This window comes from Ranitomeya imitator, chromosome 7 (genome assembly GCF_032444005.1).
Source record: "Ranitomeya imitator isolate aRanImi1 chromosome 7, aRanImi1.pri, whole genome shotgun sequence".
Taxonomy (NCBI): domain Eukaryota; kingdom Metazoa; phylum Chordata; class Amphibia; order Anura; family Dendrobatidae; genus Ranitomeya; species Ranitomeya imitator.
Window position 1 is genome coordinate 108,129,984 of NC_091288.1, and position 18,200 is coordinate 108,148,183.

At 43.8% G+C, this 18,200-nt stretch overlaps 1 protein-coding gene across 1 annotated transcript; it reads right to left on the reverse strand.

Annotated features, from left to right (window-relative positions):
- Positions 1–336: 336 nt before the first annotated feature.
- Positions 337–4,977, reverse strand: LOC138644855 (gamma-crystallin-3-like). The gene is made up of 3 exons (XM_069733741.1): positions 4,880–4,977; positions 3,127–3,369; positions 337–679 (listed from the first exon to the last, which is right to left on the reverse strand). Exons 1-3 carry the CDS (start codon positions 4,886–4,888, stop codon positions 404–406), a joined length of 528 nt encoding a protein of 175 aa, XP_069589842.1. The 5' UTR covers positions 4,889–4,977; the 3' UTR covers positions 337–403.
- Positions 4,978–18,200: the final 13,223 nt, after the last annotated feature.

An 18,200-nucleotide genomic window follows, 5' to 3' on the forward strand; every position in this document is an offset into this window, starting at 1 on the left:
GTTCAGCTATGTCTTTCTTATACACCGAAGACCAGAACTGTGCACAGTATTCTAAGTGTGGTCGAACTAGTGACTTGTATAGAGGTAAAATGATGTTCTCCTCATGAGCATCTATGCCTCTTTTAATGCATCCCATTATTTTATTTGCCTTTGTAGCAGCTGCCTGACACTGGCCACTAAATGTGAGTTTGTCATCCACCCATACACCCAGGTCTTTTTCATTGACGGTTTTGCCCAGAGTTTTAGAATTAAGCACATAATTGTACATCTTATTTCTTCTACCCAAATGCATGACCTTACATTTATTCATTTTTTAAAGAAATTAAACTGCATATATTAAAGATCACAACACTGATTTTATTCCTTCTTGTTACAACTGTGTTTCATATTTCACTTGAAGACGTCAATAAAGATCCAGAACCCTCTTGAAGGAGCCAACTCTGGGACTGCTTGCTCCCCATTCTGAATATCTTCTGTATTCCCCAGGCCTCAGGTAGTACTGTCTTCCTCGATAGCTGGGCTCTTCATAGAAGATCCACTGGCCTTCTGGGATGCTGCAGGAGTAGATATCATTGTAACGGAACTGCTCTTGAACATGTGGACAGTCCTCTATGAATTCCATCATATGACCTCCAAAATCTTCTTTCTCATAAACCCTAATTCTGAATGTGCCACGGTGCTAAAAGACAGAATAACTTTGTGTAATTTGGTGCGCGAGCTTAATGAATTTAAAGTTTACCCTAACATATTTAAGTGAGCTCTTAAAGAGAAATTGTCATGTCCAGAAATGCTGTTTACCTGCAAATATAGTGTTAATATGGAAATAGACTCACAGAAAGTGATTTAACTCTTACTATGGCTGGGAACATTTGTATGTATTTATTTGTGTACCCCCATATATTATTACATTAGGACAAGTCACTGGTTGTAAACTCCTATCATATATATTCCCATTCCCATTCCCTATTATTACAGACCCTGTCATCCCTTGGCATCGCAGACTTGGCCCTATCCTGGATCTCATCATACCTAACAGACCGGACATTCAGCGTCTCCCACTCACACACCACCTCCTCACCTCGCCCTCTATCTGTCGGAGTCCCACAAGGTTCAGTCCTAGGGCCCCTGCTCTTCTCCATTTACACCTTTGGCCTGGGACAGCTCTTAGAATCTCATGGCTTTCAGTATCACCTCTATGCTGACTACACACAGATCTACATCTCTGGACCAGATATCACCTCCCTTCTAACCAGAATCCCTCAATGTCTGTCCACTATTTCATCCTTCTTCTCCGCTAGATTTCTGAAACTTAACATGGACAAAACAGAATTCATCATCTTTCCCCCATCTCACGCGACCACCCCAACGAACCTATCCATTACAGTAAATGGCTGCCCACTCTCCCCAGTCCCACAAGCTCACTGCCTCGGGGTAATCCTTGACACTGATCTCTCCTTCAAACCACATATCCAAGCTCTTTCCACTTCCTGCGGACTTCAACTCAAAAATATTTCACGAATCCGTTCATTCCTCAACCATGAATCTGCAAAAACCCTAGTCCATGCCCTCATCATCTCTCGCCTTGACTACTGCAACCTCCTGCTCTGTGGCCTCCCCTCTAACACTCTCGCACCACTCCAATCTATTCTAAACTCTGCTGCCCGACTAATCCACCTGTCCCCCCGCTATTCCCCGACCTCTCCCCTCTGTCAATCCCTTCACTGGCTCCCTATTGCCCAGAGACTCCACTACAAAACCCTAACCATGACGTACAAAGCCATCCACAGCCTGTCTCCTCCATACATCTGTGACCTCGTCTCCCGGTACTTTCCTACATGCAACCTCCGATCCTCACAAGATCTCCTTCTCTACTCCCCTCTTATCTCCTCTTCCCACAATCGTATACAAGATTTCTCTCGCGTATCACCCCTACTCTGGAACCCTCTACTACAACACATCAGACTCTCACCTACCATTGAAACCTTCAAAAAGAACCTGAAGACCCACTTCTTCCGAAAAGCCTACAACCTGCAGTAACCACCGATCAACCAAACCGCTGCATGACCAGCTCTATCCTCGCCTACTGTATCCTCACCCATCCCTTGTAGATTGTGAGCCTTCGCGGGCAGGGTCCTCACTCCTCCTGTACAAGTTATGACTTGTATTGTTTAAGATTATTGTACTTGTTTTTATTATGTATACCCCTCCTCACATGTAAAGCGCCATGGAATAAATGGCGCTATAACAATAAATAATAATAATAATATATATAAACCAAAAAATTGGAGTGCTAAACAACATCATTAAAAATATCAAAAATGTTTTTTATTATTAACATGATTTAAAAGACATATTTCATATTCAACATAGTGAAAGGTTGCACAAGGACAGAGAGCCTGGAAAAGTGCCAAAAAACTGGGATGGACAAACAGTCAGTGTACAATCACAGTGGACAGTGGTAAGCGATCGACATATTAGAAAAAGATAATGTTAGTTATAATGAAAAAACTCTATAAACCCTGGTAAATACCAGGGTTTTTTGGCTCTTTTCTAGGCTCTGTCCTTGTGGAACCTATCATTATTATCAAATATGAAATATGTCTTTTAAATCATGTTAATAATAAAAAATGATATATTTTTAATGATGTTGTATAGCACTCCAATTTTTTGGTTTATATATAGTGTTGATATGTTGCATTCCTGGTGCTGTGGCTACAGAGACAAAAGGAACTTGTATTTTCCCTGTGGCCACTCACTTCCAGTCATAAGGACATTCACCACTCACTATACAGTGAGAATGGCAGTGCTCACTTCTCTGCACCAACATTGCTGCACAAACATGCTGCATAGCTGGCTGTCAGTCTAAATGCCTAGGGTGCGGTTAGAGCACATTTCAGGACATGACAGGTACACCGCCCACGCCCCGCGTCTGTTTCATAGACCAGTGACAGAGGATTATGATAATGATAGTGGACCTATGAGGATGAAGAGGTAAAGATAGAGGTGCATTCATGACTCGCAGCTCAGCCCTAAAATATTTTTTAATGAGGAAAGAAGAAATCTAATTGCTAGATAGACAAATTGTATTGAAAAGCAGGGAGATTATGTTGAAAAAAAAGAACTTACTTGTGGGGTCAATCGACACGACCTCACGGAGTCATTGAAACCTAGCCACTGTTGATAATCTGGATATTCTCCTTTCTTTAGAAAGTACTGGTGTCCCTTGTAGTTAGAATGTTCATAGATCATCCAGTTTCCATTCTCCACACGGATAGAATTGCAGCGACTGAAGAAAGAGTGTAGATCAGCAGCGTCACAGTTGCACTCGTAAGAGCGGCCCTGGAAGTTTTTGTCTTCATAAAAGATAATCTGTTAAGATGGGAAGTTTTATAGTTGTGATTATTTGTAGAGAAGAATGAACACTTTTGTGCTAAGATTAGTTTGTGTGTCAGTGTTGGAGCCATTGAAAAGAAAGAAGAAGGAATTCCTTTCCAATCATTGGTGAGAAGCGGCTCCCTCTCTCTAGATCTTACAACATGAGTGTGGGGAACTAACCAAGAGATATCGGGGGGACACAATTATCAGGTCCTCCTGTCCCATTTTGGATATAAATAATGTTTTCACAAATTTCCTCGGTGCTGTGTTTTATTTTGTGTAGCAATGCATTTAGATTGCCAATATTATCTTCAGTGATCACGCACCATTTTACAATACCATAAAATGCAATTTCTCGTTTCATGAAAGAAAATGTAGAATAATGTTGAAAAATGTTTTAATATAATTTTGACTGAATAATAAAATAATTTATAATTAAATTACTAATTTGTTTTTTTGCAGTAAGTAGTAAAAAACTAAAGTTAAAAGGAACACCAAGCCATGAAATAAGGTAAAGAAGACAAAAAAATATAATTGTCCTCACTATTTATTAGTCTACAGAACCTGTTTTGTAAAAATTCTGGAGAAGACACGGTGATAAAATCTGCTATTCTGTTTTTTTTTTTTCATTATTTTCTGCTGGTGGTGGGCTGTAGGAGTTGGGGTTTAGCCAAGGGGCGGGGATGAAGAATGCTTTGTCCTTCTGTAGACACTAGTGATACAGCCAGCCGGACACAGGACAGTGGGGAGCAAGAGGGGGACATGGCTAAGTTTTTGGAACACCTACTTTGAAACTTCATACACATAATGGTTATGCTCTGTATAATAAAAAGTTTCATATCTATTTCTTTTTAATTCCTTACTTTCTTTGAAAGATTTGTTTTTCTGCTTACTGTTAATTATGGTAAACATTTTGTACATTTAAAGGGAATGTATCATTAGGATCAACCATTTCCTAAGCTGTCTGCATAGGCATATGGATAACAGAAAGCTGAATAAAGTGATACCTTGATATCTGCGATTCTATATATATTCCAGAGAAATCTATGTTTTTCTTAATATATAAATTATCTGTTAAGATCTCTGCCTCTAGACTTATATTAAAAAGGGAGAGTTACCAATGTGAAATATGTAATGTCTATTTACTGATCAACCTGTATCACATTGGTAACACCGTCTTTCCTTTAAAATACACTCTGAAGGCAGAGTCTCTGGGAGATCTATATCCTGCCCATGGATCTTAACTGCTCATTTACATATTAAGAGAAACTAATAATTATTAGTAGGCTTGATACTACTGACAGATTCTCTTTAGATAGGCGTATATGGATTTAGATAAAAGGTTACTGTATGTGAAATATTAAGAGCACTTATTCATTTTCATCCTTATTGCTAAACTGATGATTTATGAATATTAAGGTCTACAAAAATAATCTGGTGTACACTTAAAAATTATTAAGTCAATCCTTCAAATAATGGTATTTAAAAGTATTCTCTAACTTACCTTCCCCATTTTGAGTAGATTTCACGACCTGTCCACAGTACGTTTATGGTGTGCGTTTATCTTCTATTTAACTGTACAACCATAAAACTGGGATTTGCATAAATTAACCATTTGTTTTTGTCATTTGGATTACAATATACAGTATATTTTTTCAGCTTTTGTGCTGAATGTGCTTGTGACAGCATACCCAGACAGTAATGGTTTAATTGGACTATGAAATCCCCATTGAACTTTTGTCTAGAAAAATCTTTCTAAAGAAAGAAATGCAAGCACATTCACTAGAAACTGGATTGCAGCCTTTTCAACTATTACAATGATCTGCATTAATTGCTCTATGTTCTATTGAAGTCTTTCTGTTGTACTAGACAGAAATTGCATACACTGGCCAAACAGCCTGAGCATTCAGGTCACATGAGGATATTATTTATAAGCATTCGATAAAAACAGTAGGTAGGAAGGAAACCAATAATTGTTAATAGAAATTTGTTCGGGTTCTGGTACCAGACAGAACTTTAGTTCAAAGTTTCATTCGTGTACCAAAACATTACCAGAACATGAACCTGAACCCAAACTCTATTGAAATCTATAGGGGAGCTCTCTCTCAATCCAATTCTCCCTAACTCTCCCTCTCTCTTAAGGATGAGCAGATCCATGGAAGTTCGGGTTCTGGACAGGACCCAAACCTTATTTCAAAGTTCTGTTCAGGGAACAGAACTGTACCCCAACCTGAAACTGAACCTGAACCTCATTGAAAACAATGGGGACCCAAACTTTTGAGCTGGAAAAGCTCCTTGCCCTCTGTATCTCTATCCCCGCAGACTTTCCCAGGATCTCCAAACATTACAAAGGACTTTTCGGAGAAGACAGTGTTCAGCGTTTAGCACTGAACTGTCTAACTTTTAAGTTTTTTCAGTTGCCTCATTTCTGTGTTCTCTCTGTACCTCCTCCTGTGCTTCCCTCAGAACTACGAACTTTAAAACAGACTTTTGGGAGAAGTCTGAGTTCAGAGTACAGCACCAGACACTTAGTCCGGTAAAAACCCCGAAGTTTAACGTTCAGGTTCGCTCACCTATAATTGTTAACCCCTTCATGGCCTTAGACATATTAATACATACTGGTTGGGAAGTACTTCCTGAACTTGGACATATGAATACATCATTGCAATTTTTGGATGCACAGCAGCTGTTTGCATGCGATCGCCACCGCATGTACCATTCCTTGTGACCACTGCTCTCCTGATCCAGCCTTCTAGCCACCGGTAATTAATTAGAGCTAACTAAAGGAGTATATACAGTGGGTACGGAAAGTATTGAGACCCCTTTAAATTGCTCACTCTTTGTTTCATTGCAGCCATTTGGTAAATTCAAGAAAGTTCATTTTGTTCTCAATAATGTACCCTCTGCACCCCATCTTCACTGAAAAAAAACCTGAAATGTAGTAATTTTTGCAAATTTATTAAAAAAGAACAACTGAAATATCACATTATGTTACTATTTATACCAAGGAAGGTGACGGGCACAAGGGGGCATTCTTTGCGTCTGGAGGAGAGAAGGTTTTTCCACCAACATAGAAGAGGATTCTTTACTGTTAGGGCAGTGAGAATCTGGAATTGCTTGCCTGAGGAGGTGGTGATGGCGAACTCAGTCGAGGGGTTCAAGAGAGGCCTGGATGTCTTCCTGGAGCAGAACAATATTGTATCATACAATTATTAGGTTCTGTAGAAGGACGTAGATCTGAGGATTTATTATGATGGAATATAGGCTGAACTGGATGGACAAATGTCTTTTTTCGGCCTTACTAACTATGTTACTATGTTACATGGTCATAAGTATTCAGACCCTTTGCTCAGAATTGAGTGGAAGCACCCTTTTGGGCTAGTACAGCCATGAGTCTTCTTGGGAATGATGCAACAGGTTTTTCACACCTAGATGTGGGGATCCTCTGCCATTCTTCCTTGCAGATCCTCTCCTGTTCCATCAGGTTGGATGGTGCATGTTGGTGGACAGCCATTTTCAGGTCTCTCCAGAGATGCCCAATTGGCTTTAGGTCAGGGCTCTGGCTGGGCCAGTCAAGAATAGTCACAGAGTTGTTCTGAAGCCACTCCTTTGTTATTTTAGCTGTGTGCTTAGGGTCACTGTCTTGTTGGAAGGTGAACCTTTGGCCATGTCTGAGGTGCAGAGCACTCTTGAAGAGGTTTTCATCCAGGCTATCTCTGTACTTGGCCACATTCATGTTTCCTTCAATAGCAACTAGTCATCCTGTCCCTGCAGCTGAAAAACATCCCCATAGCATGACGCTGCCACCACCATGTTTCACTGTTGGGATTGTATTGGGCAGGTGATGAGCAGTGCCTAGTTTTCTCCACACAAACCACTTAGAATTATTAACAAAAAAGGTCTATCTTTGTCTCATCAGACCAGAGAATCTTATTTCTCATAGTCTGGGAGTTCTTCATGTGTTTATTAGCAAACTCTATGAGGGCTTTCATTTGTTTTGCACTGAGGAGAGGCTTCTGTCGGGCCACTTTGCCATAAATGTCTGACTGGTGGAGAGCTGCAGTGATAGTTGACTTTATGGAACTTTCTCTCATCTCCCTACTGCATCTCTGGAGCTCAGCCACAGTGATCGTGGGATTTTTCTTTATCTCTCTCACCAAGGCTCTTCTTCCAACGATTGTTCAGTTTGGCTGGACGACCAGGTCTAGGAAGGCTTCTGGTGGTCCCAAACTTCGTCCATTTAAGGATTATGGAGGCCACTGTGCTCTTAGGAACCTTGAGTACTACAGAAATTCTTTTGAAACCTTGGCCAGATCTGTGCCTTGCCACAATTCTTTCTCTGAGCTGCTTAGCCAGTTCATTTGACCTCATGATTCTCAATTGTTTTGACATGCACTGTGAGTTGTGAGGTCTTATATAGACAGGTGTGTGCCTTTCCAACTCAAGACCCATCGGTTTAATTAACCCCTCTCTGCCATCTGACTTACCATCCCGTCCATATGACCTCAGCCTTGCTTCCCACGGACAGGATAGTAAGTCATCGCGATCGGCCGCGCACATGGGTGAGAATCAGCTGACAACCGGCACTAAGTGCCAGGACTGGTCACAGACTGCTCTCAGCACTTTAACCCCCGAAATACTGCAATCAAACACGATCAAAGCATTCTGGAGCCAGCACAGGGACTGACAGTCCCTCTGCCTTTGGATCGGAGACCTGCGGTGTGATGCAGGGTCCTGATCGCTGCCATAGAGACTAGATGTTATCATGATGACATCCGGGTCTCCAGAGCTGAGAGACTTCCTGTCATACACAGTGCTGGTCAGGAAGTCTCTCAGGTCAGTGTAAAATACATGCAGCGCTGACAGCTTCTATATCATGCAGATCTGCATGCTATAGAAGCAATCAGCCTGCCCAAAATGATTGGTGGTATAGAAGATGCTAAGCACAGCCTGAATGGGGGAGGTGCACAGTCATAGGTGCCCAAACCTGAACGTATACAATATAAGTGACTAGCACACTCCAAAGTGTTGTGATGCAAAAAGTGGGGATTTATTACATACAGTATTCACAAACGTTTTGGTCGATCATGGACCTTCATCAGTGTGCTAAATATAATTGTATACTTGTATGGCCCCAGATAGATTACTTGAATTTGCATCAATCAGAAATGCTGGTAAAGCATAAAACCGGGAGAAAATAGCACCAGGCTGTCAAATGACGGTAAGTCAGAGAAATATATGGCGATGAGGCATCTAAGAGCCGTCAATGGCGCCAGGACACTATGGACAGAAGCGGTATCCACCGCTAGTAAGGTGGATACCGCTTCTGTCCATAGTGTCCTGGCGCCATTGACAGCTGTTAGATGCCTCATCGCCATATATTTCTCTGACTTACCGTCATTTGACAGCCTGGTACTATTTTCTCCCGGCTTTATGCTTTACCAGCATTTCTGATTGATGCAAATTCAAGTAATCTATCTATCTGGGGCCATACAAGTATACAATTATATTTAGCACACTGATGAAGGTCCATGATCGACCGAAATGTTTGTGAATACTGTATGTAATAAATCCCCACTTTTTGCATCACAACACTTTGGAGTGTGCTAGTCACTTATATTGTGCCCAAAATGATTGTCCCATAGTGGGACAAAGTGTAAAACATAGAATGAAATAAAAAAAAGTTTAAATAACTGTAAAAATATTTTAAAAAATAAAAAATCAATATTTATTCTATCCATAAATAAATATTTGAATGAAAGAAAATCTGAACAATAAAAGTAAACATATTTGTTATCCCTGCGTCCGCAATAACCCGCCCTATAAAACTGTCCCACTAGTTAACCCCTTTAGTGAACACTAGGGTTGAGCGACTTTTCCTTTTTTGGGGTCGAGTCGGGTTTTGCGAAACCCGACTATCTCAAAAGTCGAGTCGAGTGAAATCAGCCGATTTTCTCGAAAAGTCGGGGATCGACCGAAACACGAAACCCAATGCAAGTCAATGGGGAAGCATAGTCGGCAGTGAGTGGGGGCCAGGAAAACACCTACAGTGCCCATTTTAATGGCAAAACATCCATTCTTGGTACTGAAGTTTGTCAATCTTAATTTACCTTATAATAGTTAGGCATTGGAAATTGGGGGTCATTTGGCTAAAGTTGTGGGGGGTAGGGCTGGCTCAAGTATTTAGTGGGCCCAGGAAATGTGGACCACGTCACGGCAGAGGAGCAAAGAGAGGTAAGTATTTCAACTTTGCAAGTACTGTGATCCTAAGCAAGCAGGGGGGCCCACTCATTGGCATTGGCACTGGCACAGGGCCCCTCAAAGTACGGCGGTGTGTTTGCATGGCAGGGGCACCTCCCACCAGCAGCGACACTTTTGCGTGCTATGAGGGGCCCTGTGCCAGTGACGTCGCCAACGAGTATTCCCCCCCTCACCTGAAGAAGGAACCTGCGCTTTCATCTGCACCTTACTCTTTGTCCCTGTGTAAGGTGGTATAGTATGCGGGAAGAGGAACCTGACTTTCAGCAGGGTCACATTCTGGCTGTGTAGCGTGCATGGGGAATGTAGCGTTCTGGGTCAATGTACCAGCAGACTCATCTTTCACTGGCTGGGCAATTGGCAGGATGAGGAGGAAACACAGATATAGGCCCAAATAATAAAGTGGGCTAAATGCAGTTCAAAATTGGTAACAGGACTAACCAGGGGCCATTGCTTTGTTCTGTGGAGTACAACTGTAATGAGAGGCTGACACAGTGAGTAGACCCAAATCAGTAAGTAGGCTAAATGCAGTACAAGATTGGTAACAGAAGTAAACAGGCGGCAATGGTTTGTTCAGTGGAGGAGAACAGCAAGGAGCGGCAAACACCGTTAGTAGGGCCAACAAAACAAGTAGGCCACATGCAGTGTTATATTAAAAACAATTTAACGAAAGCCTGAAGATAGAGGCTAGGGAAAGGCAACCTGGAGAACACCTTGGAGCGGAAGACACCGTTTGTAGAACCCAGACCCAACTTGTAGGCCTAATGCAGTGTTGTTTCAACAACTACTTAACAAGAGCATGAAGATAGAAGCTATGGAGAGGCAACCTGGAGAACACCTTGGAGCGGCAGACATCGTCTCTACAACCCAGACCCAACTTGTAGGCCTAATGCAGTGTTGTTTCAACAACTACTTAACAAGAGCATGAAGATAGAAGCTATGGAGAGGCAACCTTTAGAACACCTTGGAGCGGCAGACACCGTCTTCACAACCCAGACCCAACTTGTAGGCCTAATGCAGTGTTGTTTCAACAACTACTTAACAAGAGCATGAAGATAGAAGCTATGGAGAGGCAACCTGGAGAACACCTTGGAGCGGCAGACACCGTCTCTACAACCCAGACCCAACTTGTAGGCCTAATGCAGTGTTGTTTCAACAACTACTTAACAAGAGCATGAAGATAGAAGCTAGGGAGAGGCAACCTGGAGAACACCTTGGAGTGGCAGACACCGTCTCTACAACCCAGACCCAACTTGTAGGCCTAATGCAGTGTTGTTTCAACAACTACTTAACAAGAACATGAAGATAGAAGCTAGGGGGAGGCAACCTTGAGAACACCTTGGAGCGGCAGACACCGTCTCTAGAACCCAGACCCAACTTGTAGGCCTAATGCAGTGTCGTATCAACAACTAATTAACGAGAGCTTGAAGATAGAAGCTAGGGAGAGGCAACCTGGAGAACACCTTGGAGCGGCAGACACCCTCTCTACAACCCAGACCCAACTTCTAGGCCTAATGCAGTGTTGTTTCAACAACTACTTAACAAGAGCATATAGATAGAAGCTAGGGAGAGGCCACCTGGAGAACACCTTGGAGCTGCAGACACAGTTTGTAGACCCCAACAAAACTTATGCCCCAATCCAGTTTTAAAATTCCGACAGGCTGAAAACCAGACAATTGCAGCTCATTTTTTTTTAAGAGGAGGACAGCTGTATTGAGTGGCGCAGACACAGGTAGCATGCCTTACAACACAAAGTTGGCTTGCTGCAGGTTTAAAAAAGGTTACATGGGTACACAGGCAGCATTGGTGTGGTCAGCGGAGGTCAATAGCAAGGAGGGACCGCAGACAGACGTAGTAGGCCTAAAATAAATAAATTAGGCTCAATGCAGCTTCGATTATGTGGTAGGGGTACACAGGCAGCATTGTTGTGGCCAGCAGAGGACAATTTGAAGGAGAGTCCACAGACAGACTTAGTAGGCCTAAAATAAATAAATTAGGCTCAATGCAGCTTCGATTATGTGGTAGGGGTACACAGGCAGCATTGGTGTGGTCAGCGGAGGACAATAGGAAGGAGGGACCACAGACAGACTTAGTAGGCCTAAAATAAATAAATTATGCTCAATGCAGCTTCGATTATGTGGTAGGGGTACACAGGCAGCATTGGTGTGGTCAGCGGAGGACAATTGGAAGAAGGGACCGCAGACAGACTTAGCAGGCCTAAAATAAATAAATTAGGCTCAATGCAGCTTTGATTATGTGGTAGGGGTACACAGGCAGCATTGCTGTGGCCAGCGGAGGACAATTTGAAGGAGGGACCACAGACAGAGTTAGTAGGCCTAAAATAAATAAATTATGCTCAATGCAGCTTCATTTATGTGGTGAGGGTACCCAAGCAGCATTGGTGTGGTCAGCGCAGGACAATAGGAAGGAGGGACCGCAGACAGACTTAGTAGGCCTAAAATAAATAAATTAGGCTCAATGCAGCTTCGATTATGTGGTAGGGGTACACAGGCAGCATTGGTGTGGTCAGCGGAGGAAAATTGGAAGGAGGGACCGCAGACAGACTTACCAGTCCTAAAATAAATAAATTAGGCTCAATGCAGCTTCGATTATGTGGTAGGGGTACACAGGCAGCATTGGTGTGGTCAGCGGAGGACAATAGGAAGGAGGGACCGCAGACAGACTTAGTAGGCCTAAAATAAATAAATTAGGCTCAATGCAGCTTCGATTATGTGGTAGGGGTACACAGGCAGCATTGATGTGGTCAGCGGAGGACAATAGGAAGGAGGGACCGCAGACAGACTTAGTAGGCCTAAAATAAATAAATTAGGCTCAATGCAGCTTCGATTATGTGGTTGGGGTACACAGGCAGCATTGCTGTGGCCAGCGGAGGACAATTTGAAGGAGGGTCCGCAGACAGACTTAGTAGGCCTAAAATAAATTAATTAGGCTCAATGCAGCTTCGATTATGTGGTAGGGGTACACAGGCAGCATTGGTGTGGTCAGCGGAGGAAAATTGGAAGGAGGGACCACAGACAGACTTAGTAGGCCTAAAATAAATAAATTAGGCTCAATGCAGCATCAATTATGTGGTAGGGGTACACAGGCAGCATTGGCGTGGTCAGCGGAGGACAATAGGAAGGAGGGACCACAGACAGACTTAGTAGGCCTTAAATAAATAAATTAGGCTCAATGCAGCTTCGATTATGTGGTAGGGGTACACAGGCAGCATTGCTGTGGCCAGCGGAGGACAATTTGAAGGAGGGACCACAGACAGAGTTAGTAGGCCTAAAATAAATAAATTATGCTCAATGCAGCTTCATTTATGTGGTGAGGGTACCCAAGCAGCATTGGTGTGGTCAGCGCAGGACAATAGGAAGGAGGGACCGCAGACAGACTTAGTAGGCCTAAAATAAATTAATTAGGCTCAATGCAGCTTCGATTATGTGGTAGGGGTACACAGGCAGCATTGGTGTGGTCAGCGGAGGAAAATAGGAAGGAGGGACCACAGACAGACTTAGTAGGCCTAAAATAAATAAATTAGGCTCAATGCAGCATCAATTATGTGGTAGGGGTACACAGGCAGCATTGGTGTGGTCAGCGGAGGACAATAGGAAGGAGGGACCACAGACAGACTTAGTAGGCCTTAAATAAATAAATTAGGCTCAATGCAGCTTCGATTATGTGGTAGGGGTACACAGGAAGCATTGCTGTGGCCAGCGGAGGACAATTTGAAGGAGGGACCACAGACAGACTTAGTAGGCCTAAAATAAATCAATTAGGCTCAATGCAGCTTCAATTATGTGGTAGGGGTACCCAAGCAGCATTGGTGTGGTTAGCGGAGGACAATTGGAAGGAGGGACCACAGACAGACTTAGTAGGCCTAAAATAAATAAATTAGGCTCAATGCAGCTTTGATTATGTAGTAGGGGTACACAGAGAGCATTGGTGTGGTCAGCGGAGGTCAATTGGAAGGAGTGTCTGACACAGTTAGTACTCCCAAAAAATAAATAGATGTTAATGTCTCGCAAAACAACAAAACAAAAAAAAAATGGTGGCATACTTAGGTACAGGGGTGGGCTCCTCTGCTGACTTTCAGACATAGTAATTTGGCGCAAAGTATTTACTGGTGTAAATATAAGACACGGCCCCTGACTATTTTAACTAGCATCATACATGTCAACAAATTGATATTGTCAGTGCCAGATATTGAAAGATTTCAGCGCATAGACTAAACATTGGTGGAGCTGTGAGAGATAATTTTGCAAGTGGTAGAGCACTGTTTGAGCTGGGGGGACACTCTCTTGTGGCCGGCGGTACAGGCCAAGGGATCCTCATGTTACAACGGTGTGTCTGACTTTGGATGCGCGCCACCACCACCAGAGACACTTCATTGTACTATGAGGGACACAGTGGCAGTGCCGTCGACCAAAAGTGGGCACACCCAACTCTTCAGACAAACGGCACTCTCACGGGTGCTTGCACCAAGTTGCGAGACCACGGCCCCGTGGGGGGAGTTAGCCCATTTTGGGAGGTGTAATCATGTCATATGCTGGACAAACAGCTGCTGCAAATTAAGATATTGGAACAGTCAGTAAGACCAGTCCACAAGCAAGACCTTTTTATAGGAAAGCTAGGTGTCAGCCGGGAAAGGTGGGGCAAAATAATTCAAAATCCATAAATGGTTCATTTTAATGAAGGTTAGATCATCAACATTTTGGGTAGCCAGACGAGTCTTTTTTTCGGTCAATATTGAACCAGCAGCACTGAATACTCTTTCTGATAGCACACTAGCTGCTGGGCAAGCAAGCTCCTGCAATGCATATTCTGCCAATTCAGCCAGGTGTCTATTTTGGATGCCCAGTAATCAAATGGGAATGACGGTTGAGGGAGAACATCGATAAGGGATGAAAAATAGTTAGTAACCATACTGGACAAATGTTGTCTCCTGTCACTTTGAATTGATGCTGCAGTACCTGTCCTGTCTGCGGTCATTGCAAAATCACTCCACAACCTGGTCAGAAAACCCCTCTGTCCAATGCCACTTCTGATTTGTGCACCTCTAACACCTCTGCCCTGTTGCCCCCTGCACCTCGTGTGAGAACCATCACCAGAGCTGTGTGCTGGGAATGCCTGAATCAAACGGTCAACAAGAGTTGCTTGTTTGGTTGCCAATATTTGTTCGAGGTTCTCATGTGGCATGATATTTTGCAATTTGCCTTTATAGCGAGGATCAAGGAGGCAGGTCAACCAGTAATCGTCATCGGTCATCATTTTTATATTGCGTGGGTCCCTTTTGAGGATATGCAAGGCATAATCCGCCTTGTGGGCCAATGTTCCAGTTGTCAAATCTGCGCTTGTGCTGGGTTGAGGGGCAGTTTCTGGCAAATCAACGTCACTTGTCTCCCTCAAAAACCCTGAACCCGGCCTTGCTACGTCACCAGTTTCTATTGCCCCCTGAGAAACTTCATCATCCAAACAATACTCATCCCCATCATCCTCCTCGTCCTTCTCCTCTTTGCCCGCCACTTCGTCCTGTATACTGCCCTGAACAGACAATGGCTGACTGTCATCAAGGCTTTCCTCATCCTCGGCTGCAGACGCCTGCTCCCTTATGTGCGTCAAACATTGCATCAGCAGACGCATTAGGGGGATGCTCATGCTTATTATGGCGTTGTCTGCACTAACCAGCCGTGTGCATTCCTCAAAACACTGAAGGACTTGACACAGGTCTTGTAGCTTCGACCACTGCACACCTGACAACTCCATGTCTACCATCCAACTGCCTGCCCGTGTATGTGTATCCTCCCACAAATACATAACAGCACGCCTCTGTTCACACAGTCTCTGAAGCATGTGCAATGTGGAGTTCCAGCTTGATGCAACGTCAATGATTAGGCGATGCTGAGGAAGGTTCAAAGACTGCTGATGGTTCTGCATACAGCTGCAGTGTACGGGCGAACGGCGGATATGCGAGCAAGGTCTGCGTACTTTGAGGAGCAGGTCGGGTAACCCCGGATAACTTTTCAGGAAGCACTGCACCACCAGGTTTAAGGTGTGAGCCAGGCAAGGAATGTGTTTCAGTTGTGAAAGGGCTATGGCAGCCATAAAATTCCTTCCGTTATCACTCACTACTTTGCCTGCCTCAAGATGTACAGTGCACAGCCATGACTGCGTTTCTTTCTGCAAGAACTCGGACAGAACTTCTGCGGTGTGTCTGTTGTTGCCCAAACACTTCATTGCCAATACAGCCTGCTGATGCTTGCCACTAGCTGTTCCATAATGGGACACCTCGTGTGCAACAGTGGCAGCTGCGGATGGAGTGCTCGTGCGACTGCGGTCTGTGGACGAGTGTTGTGAATTCTGTGGCAGAGCTCCCTCCTGTGGTCACAAGTGGTACTTCGGCTGATTCTCTCTGTGAGCTTCTGTTGGTGGAGGGAAGTGGTACTGCGGCTTCTGAGTTTCCTCCCTCAGGTGATCTGGTGAGGTCGTTAGGTGCTTCTCTACTTAACTCCACCTAATGCTTTGATTCTGGCTTCCTGTCAATGTTCCAGTGTTGGACTTGCTTTTCCCTGGATCATTCCTATGGCCTGCTGCTCTGCATAGCTAAATTCTTCTTTGCTATTTGTTTGCTATTTTTTCTGTCCAGCTTGTCTATTTTGTTGCTGGAAGCTCTGGGACGCAAAGGGTGTACCTCCGTGCCGTTAGTTCGGTACGGAGGGTCTTTTTGCCCCCTTTGCGTGGTTTTCTTTAGAGTTTTGTGTAGACCGCAAAGTTACCTTTTCTATCCTCGATCTGTTAAGAAAGTCGGGCCTCACTTTGCTGAATCTATTTCATCTCTACATTTGTCTTTTCATCTTAACTCACAGTCATTATATGTGGGGGGCTGCCTTTTCCTTTGGGGTATTTCTCTGAGGCAAGGTAGGCTTATTTTCTATCTTCAGGCTAGTTAGTTTCTCAGGCTCTGCCGAGTTGCATAGGCAGAGTTAGGCGCAATCCACGGCTGCCTCTAGTGTTGTTTGGAGAGGATTAGGGATTGCGGTCTGCAGAGTTCCCACGTCTCAGAGCTCGTTCTATGATTTTGGGTTATTGTCAGATCACTGTATGTGCTCTGACCGCTATGTCCATTGTAGTACTGAATTGCCTTTCATAACAGTACAGGAAGCCCAAAGTACTAATGATTCTCAATAGAGGGAAAAAAGAAGTTCTGAGACCATTTTTTTTTCTTTGCACTGTGTTTTGCCTTTTTTTCCCCTAGACATTTGGGTGGTTCAGTACACAGGAGTAGCGATGGACATTAGAAGTCTGTCTTCATTTGTGGATCAGCTGTCGGCAAGAGTACAAAAGATTCAAGACACTATTGATCAGAAAGCTATGTTGGAACCAAGAATTCCTATTCCTGATTTGTTTTTTGGAGATACAACTAAGTTTCTGAGTTTCAAAAATAATTGTAAATTATTTCTGGCCTTGAAACCTCGCTCCTCTGGTGATCCAGTTCAACAGGTTTTGATTGTTATTTCTTTTTTGCGCGGCGACCCTCAGGACTGGGCATTTTCTCTTGCGCCAGGAGATCCTGCATTGAGTAAAATCGATGCGTTTTTCCTGGCGCTCGGATTGCTGTACGATGAACCTAATTCAGTGGATCAGGCAGAGAAAATTTTGCTGGCTCTTTGTCAGGGTCAGGATGAGATAGAGGTATATTGTCAGAAATTTAGAAAGTGGTCCGTGCTCACTCAATGGAATGAATCTACGCTGGCAGCTATGTTCAGAAAGAGTCTCTCTGAAGCCCTTAAGGATGTCATGGTGGGATTTCCTATGCCTGCTGGTTTGAATGAGTCTATGTCTTTGGCCATTCAGATCGGTCGACGGTTGCGTGAGCGTAAATCTGTGCACCATTTGGCGGCATTACCTGAGCTTAAACCTGAGCCTATGCAGTGCGATAGGACTTTGACCAGAGTTAAACGGCAAGAACACAGACGTCTGAATGGGCTGTGTTTCTACTGTGGTGATTCCACTCATGCTATCTCTGATTGTCCTAAGCGCACTAAGCGGTTCGCTAGGTCTGCCACCATTGGTACGGTACAGTCAAAATTTCTTCTGTCCGTTACCTTGATCTGCTCTTTGTCATCGTATTCTGTCATGGCATTTGTGGATTCAGGCGCTGCCCTGAATTTAATGGACTTGGAGTATGCTAAGCGTTGTGGGTTTCTCTTAGAGCCCTTGCAGTTTCCTATTCCATTGAGAGGAATTGATGCCACGCCTTTGGCCAAGAATAAGCCTCAATACTGGACCCAGCTGACCATGTGCATGGCTCCTGCACATCAGGAGGTTATTTGCTTTCTGGTGTTGCATAATCTGCATGATGTGGTCGTGTTGGGGTTGCCATGGCTACAAGCCCATAATCCAGTATTAGATTGGAAATCCATGTCGGTGTCCAGCTGGGGTTGTCAGGGGGTACATGGTGATGTTCCATTTCTGTCAATTTCGTCATCCACCCCTTCTGAGGTTCCAGAGTTCTTGTCTGATTACCGGGATGTATTTGATGAGCCCAAGTCCGATGCCCTACC

Bases quoted from the DNA above. Each gene is read 5' to 3' on its own strand.
- LOC138644855 (XM_069733741.1), bottom strand. The intron at 680-3,126 runs GTAAGTTCTTTT...TCTGTCTTTTAG, and splicing joins CGTGTCGATTGACCCCACAA to CACCGTGGCACATTCAGAAT.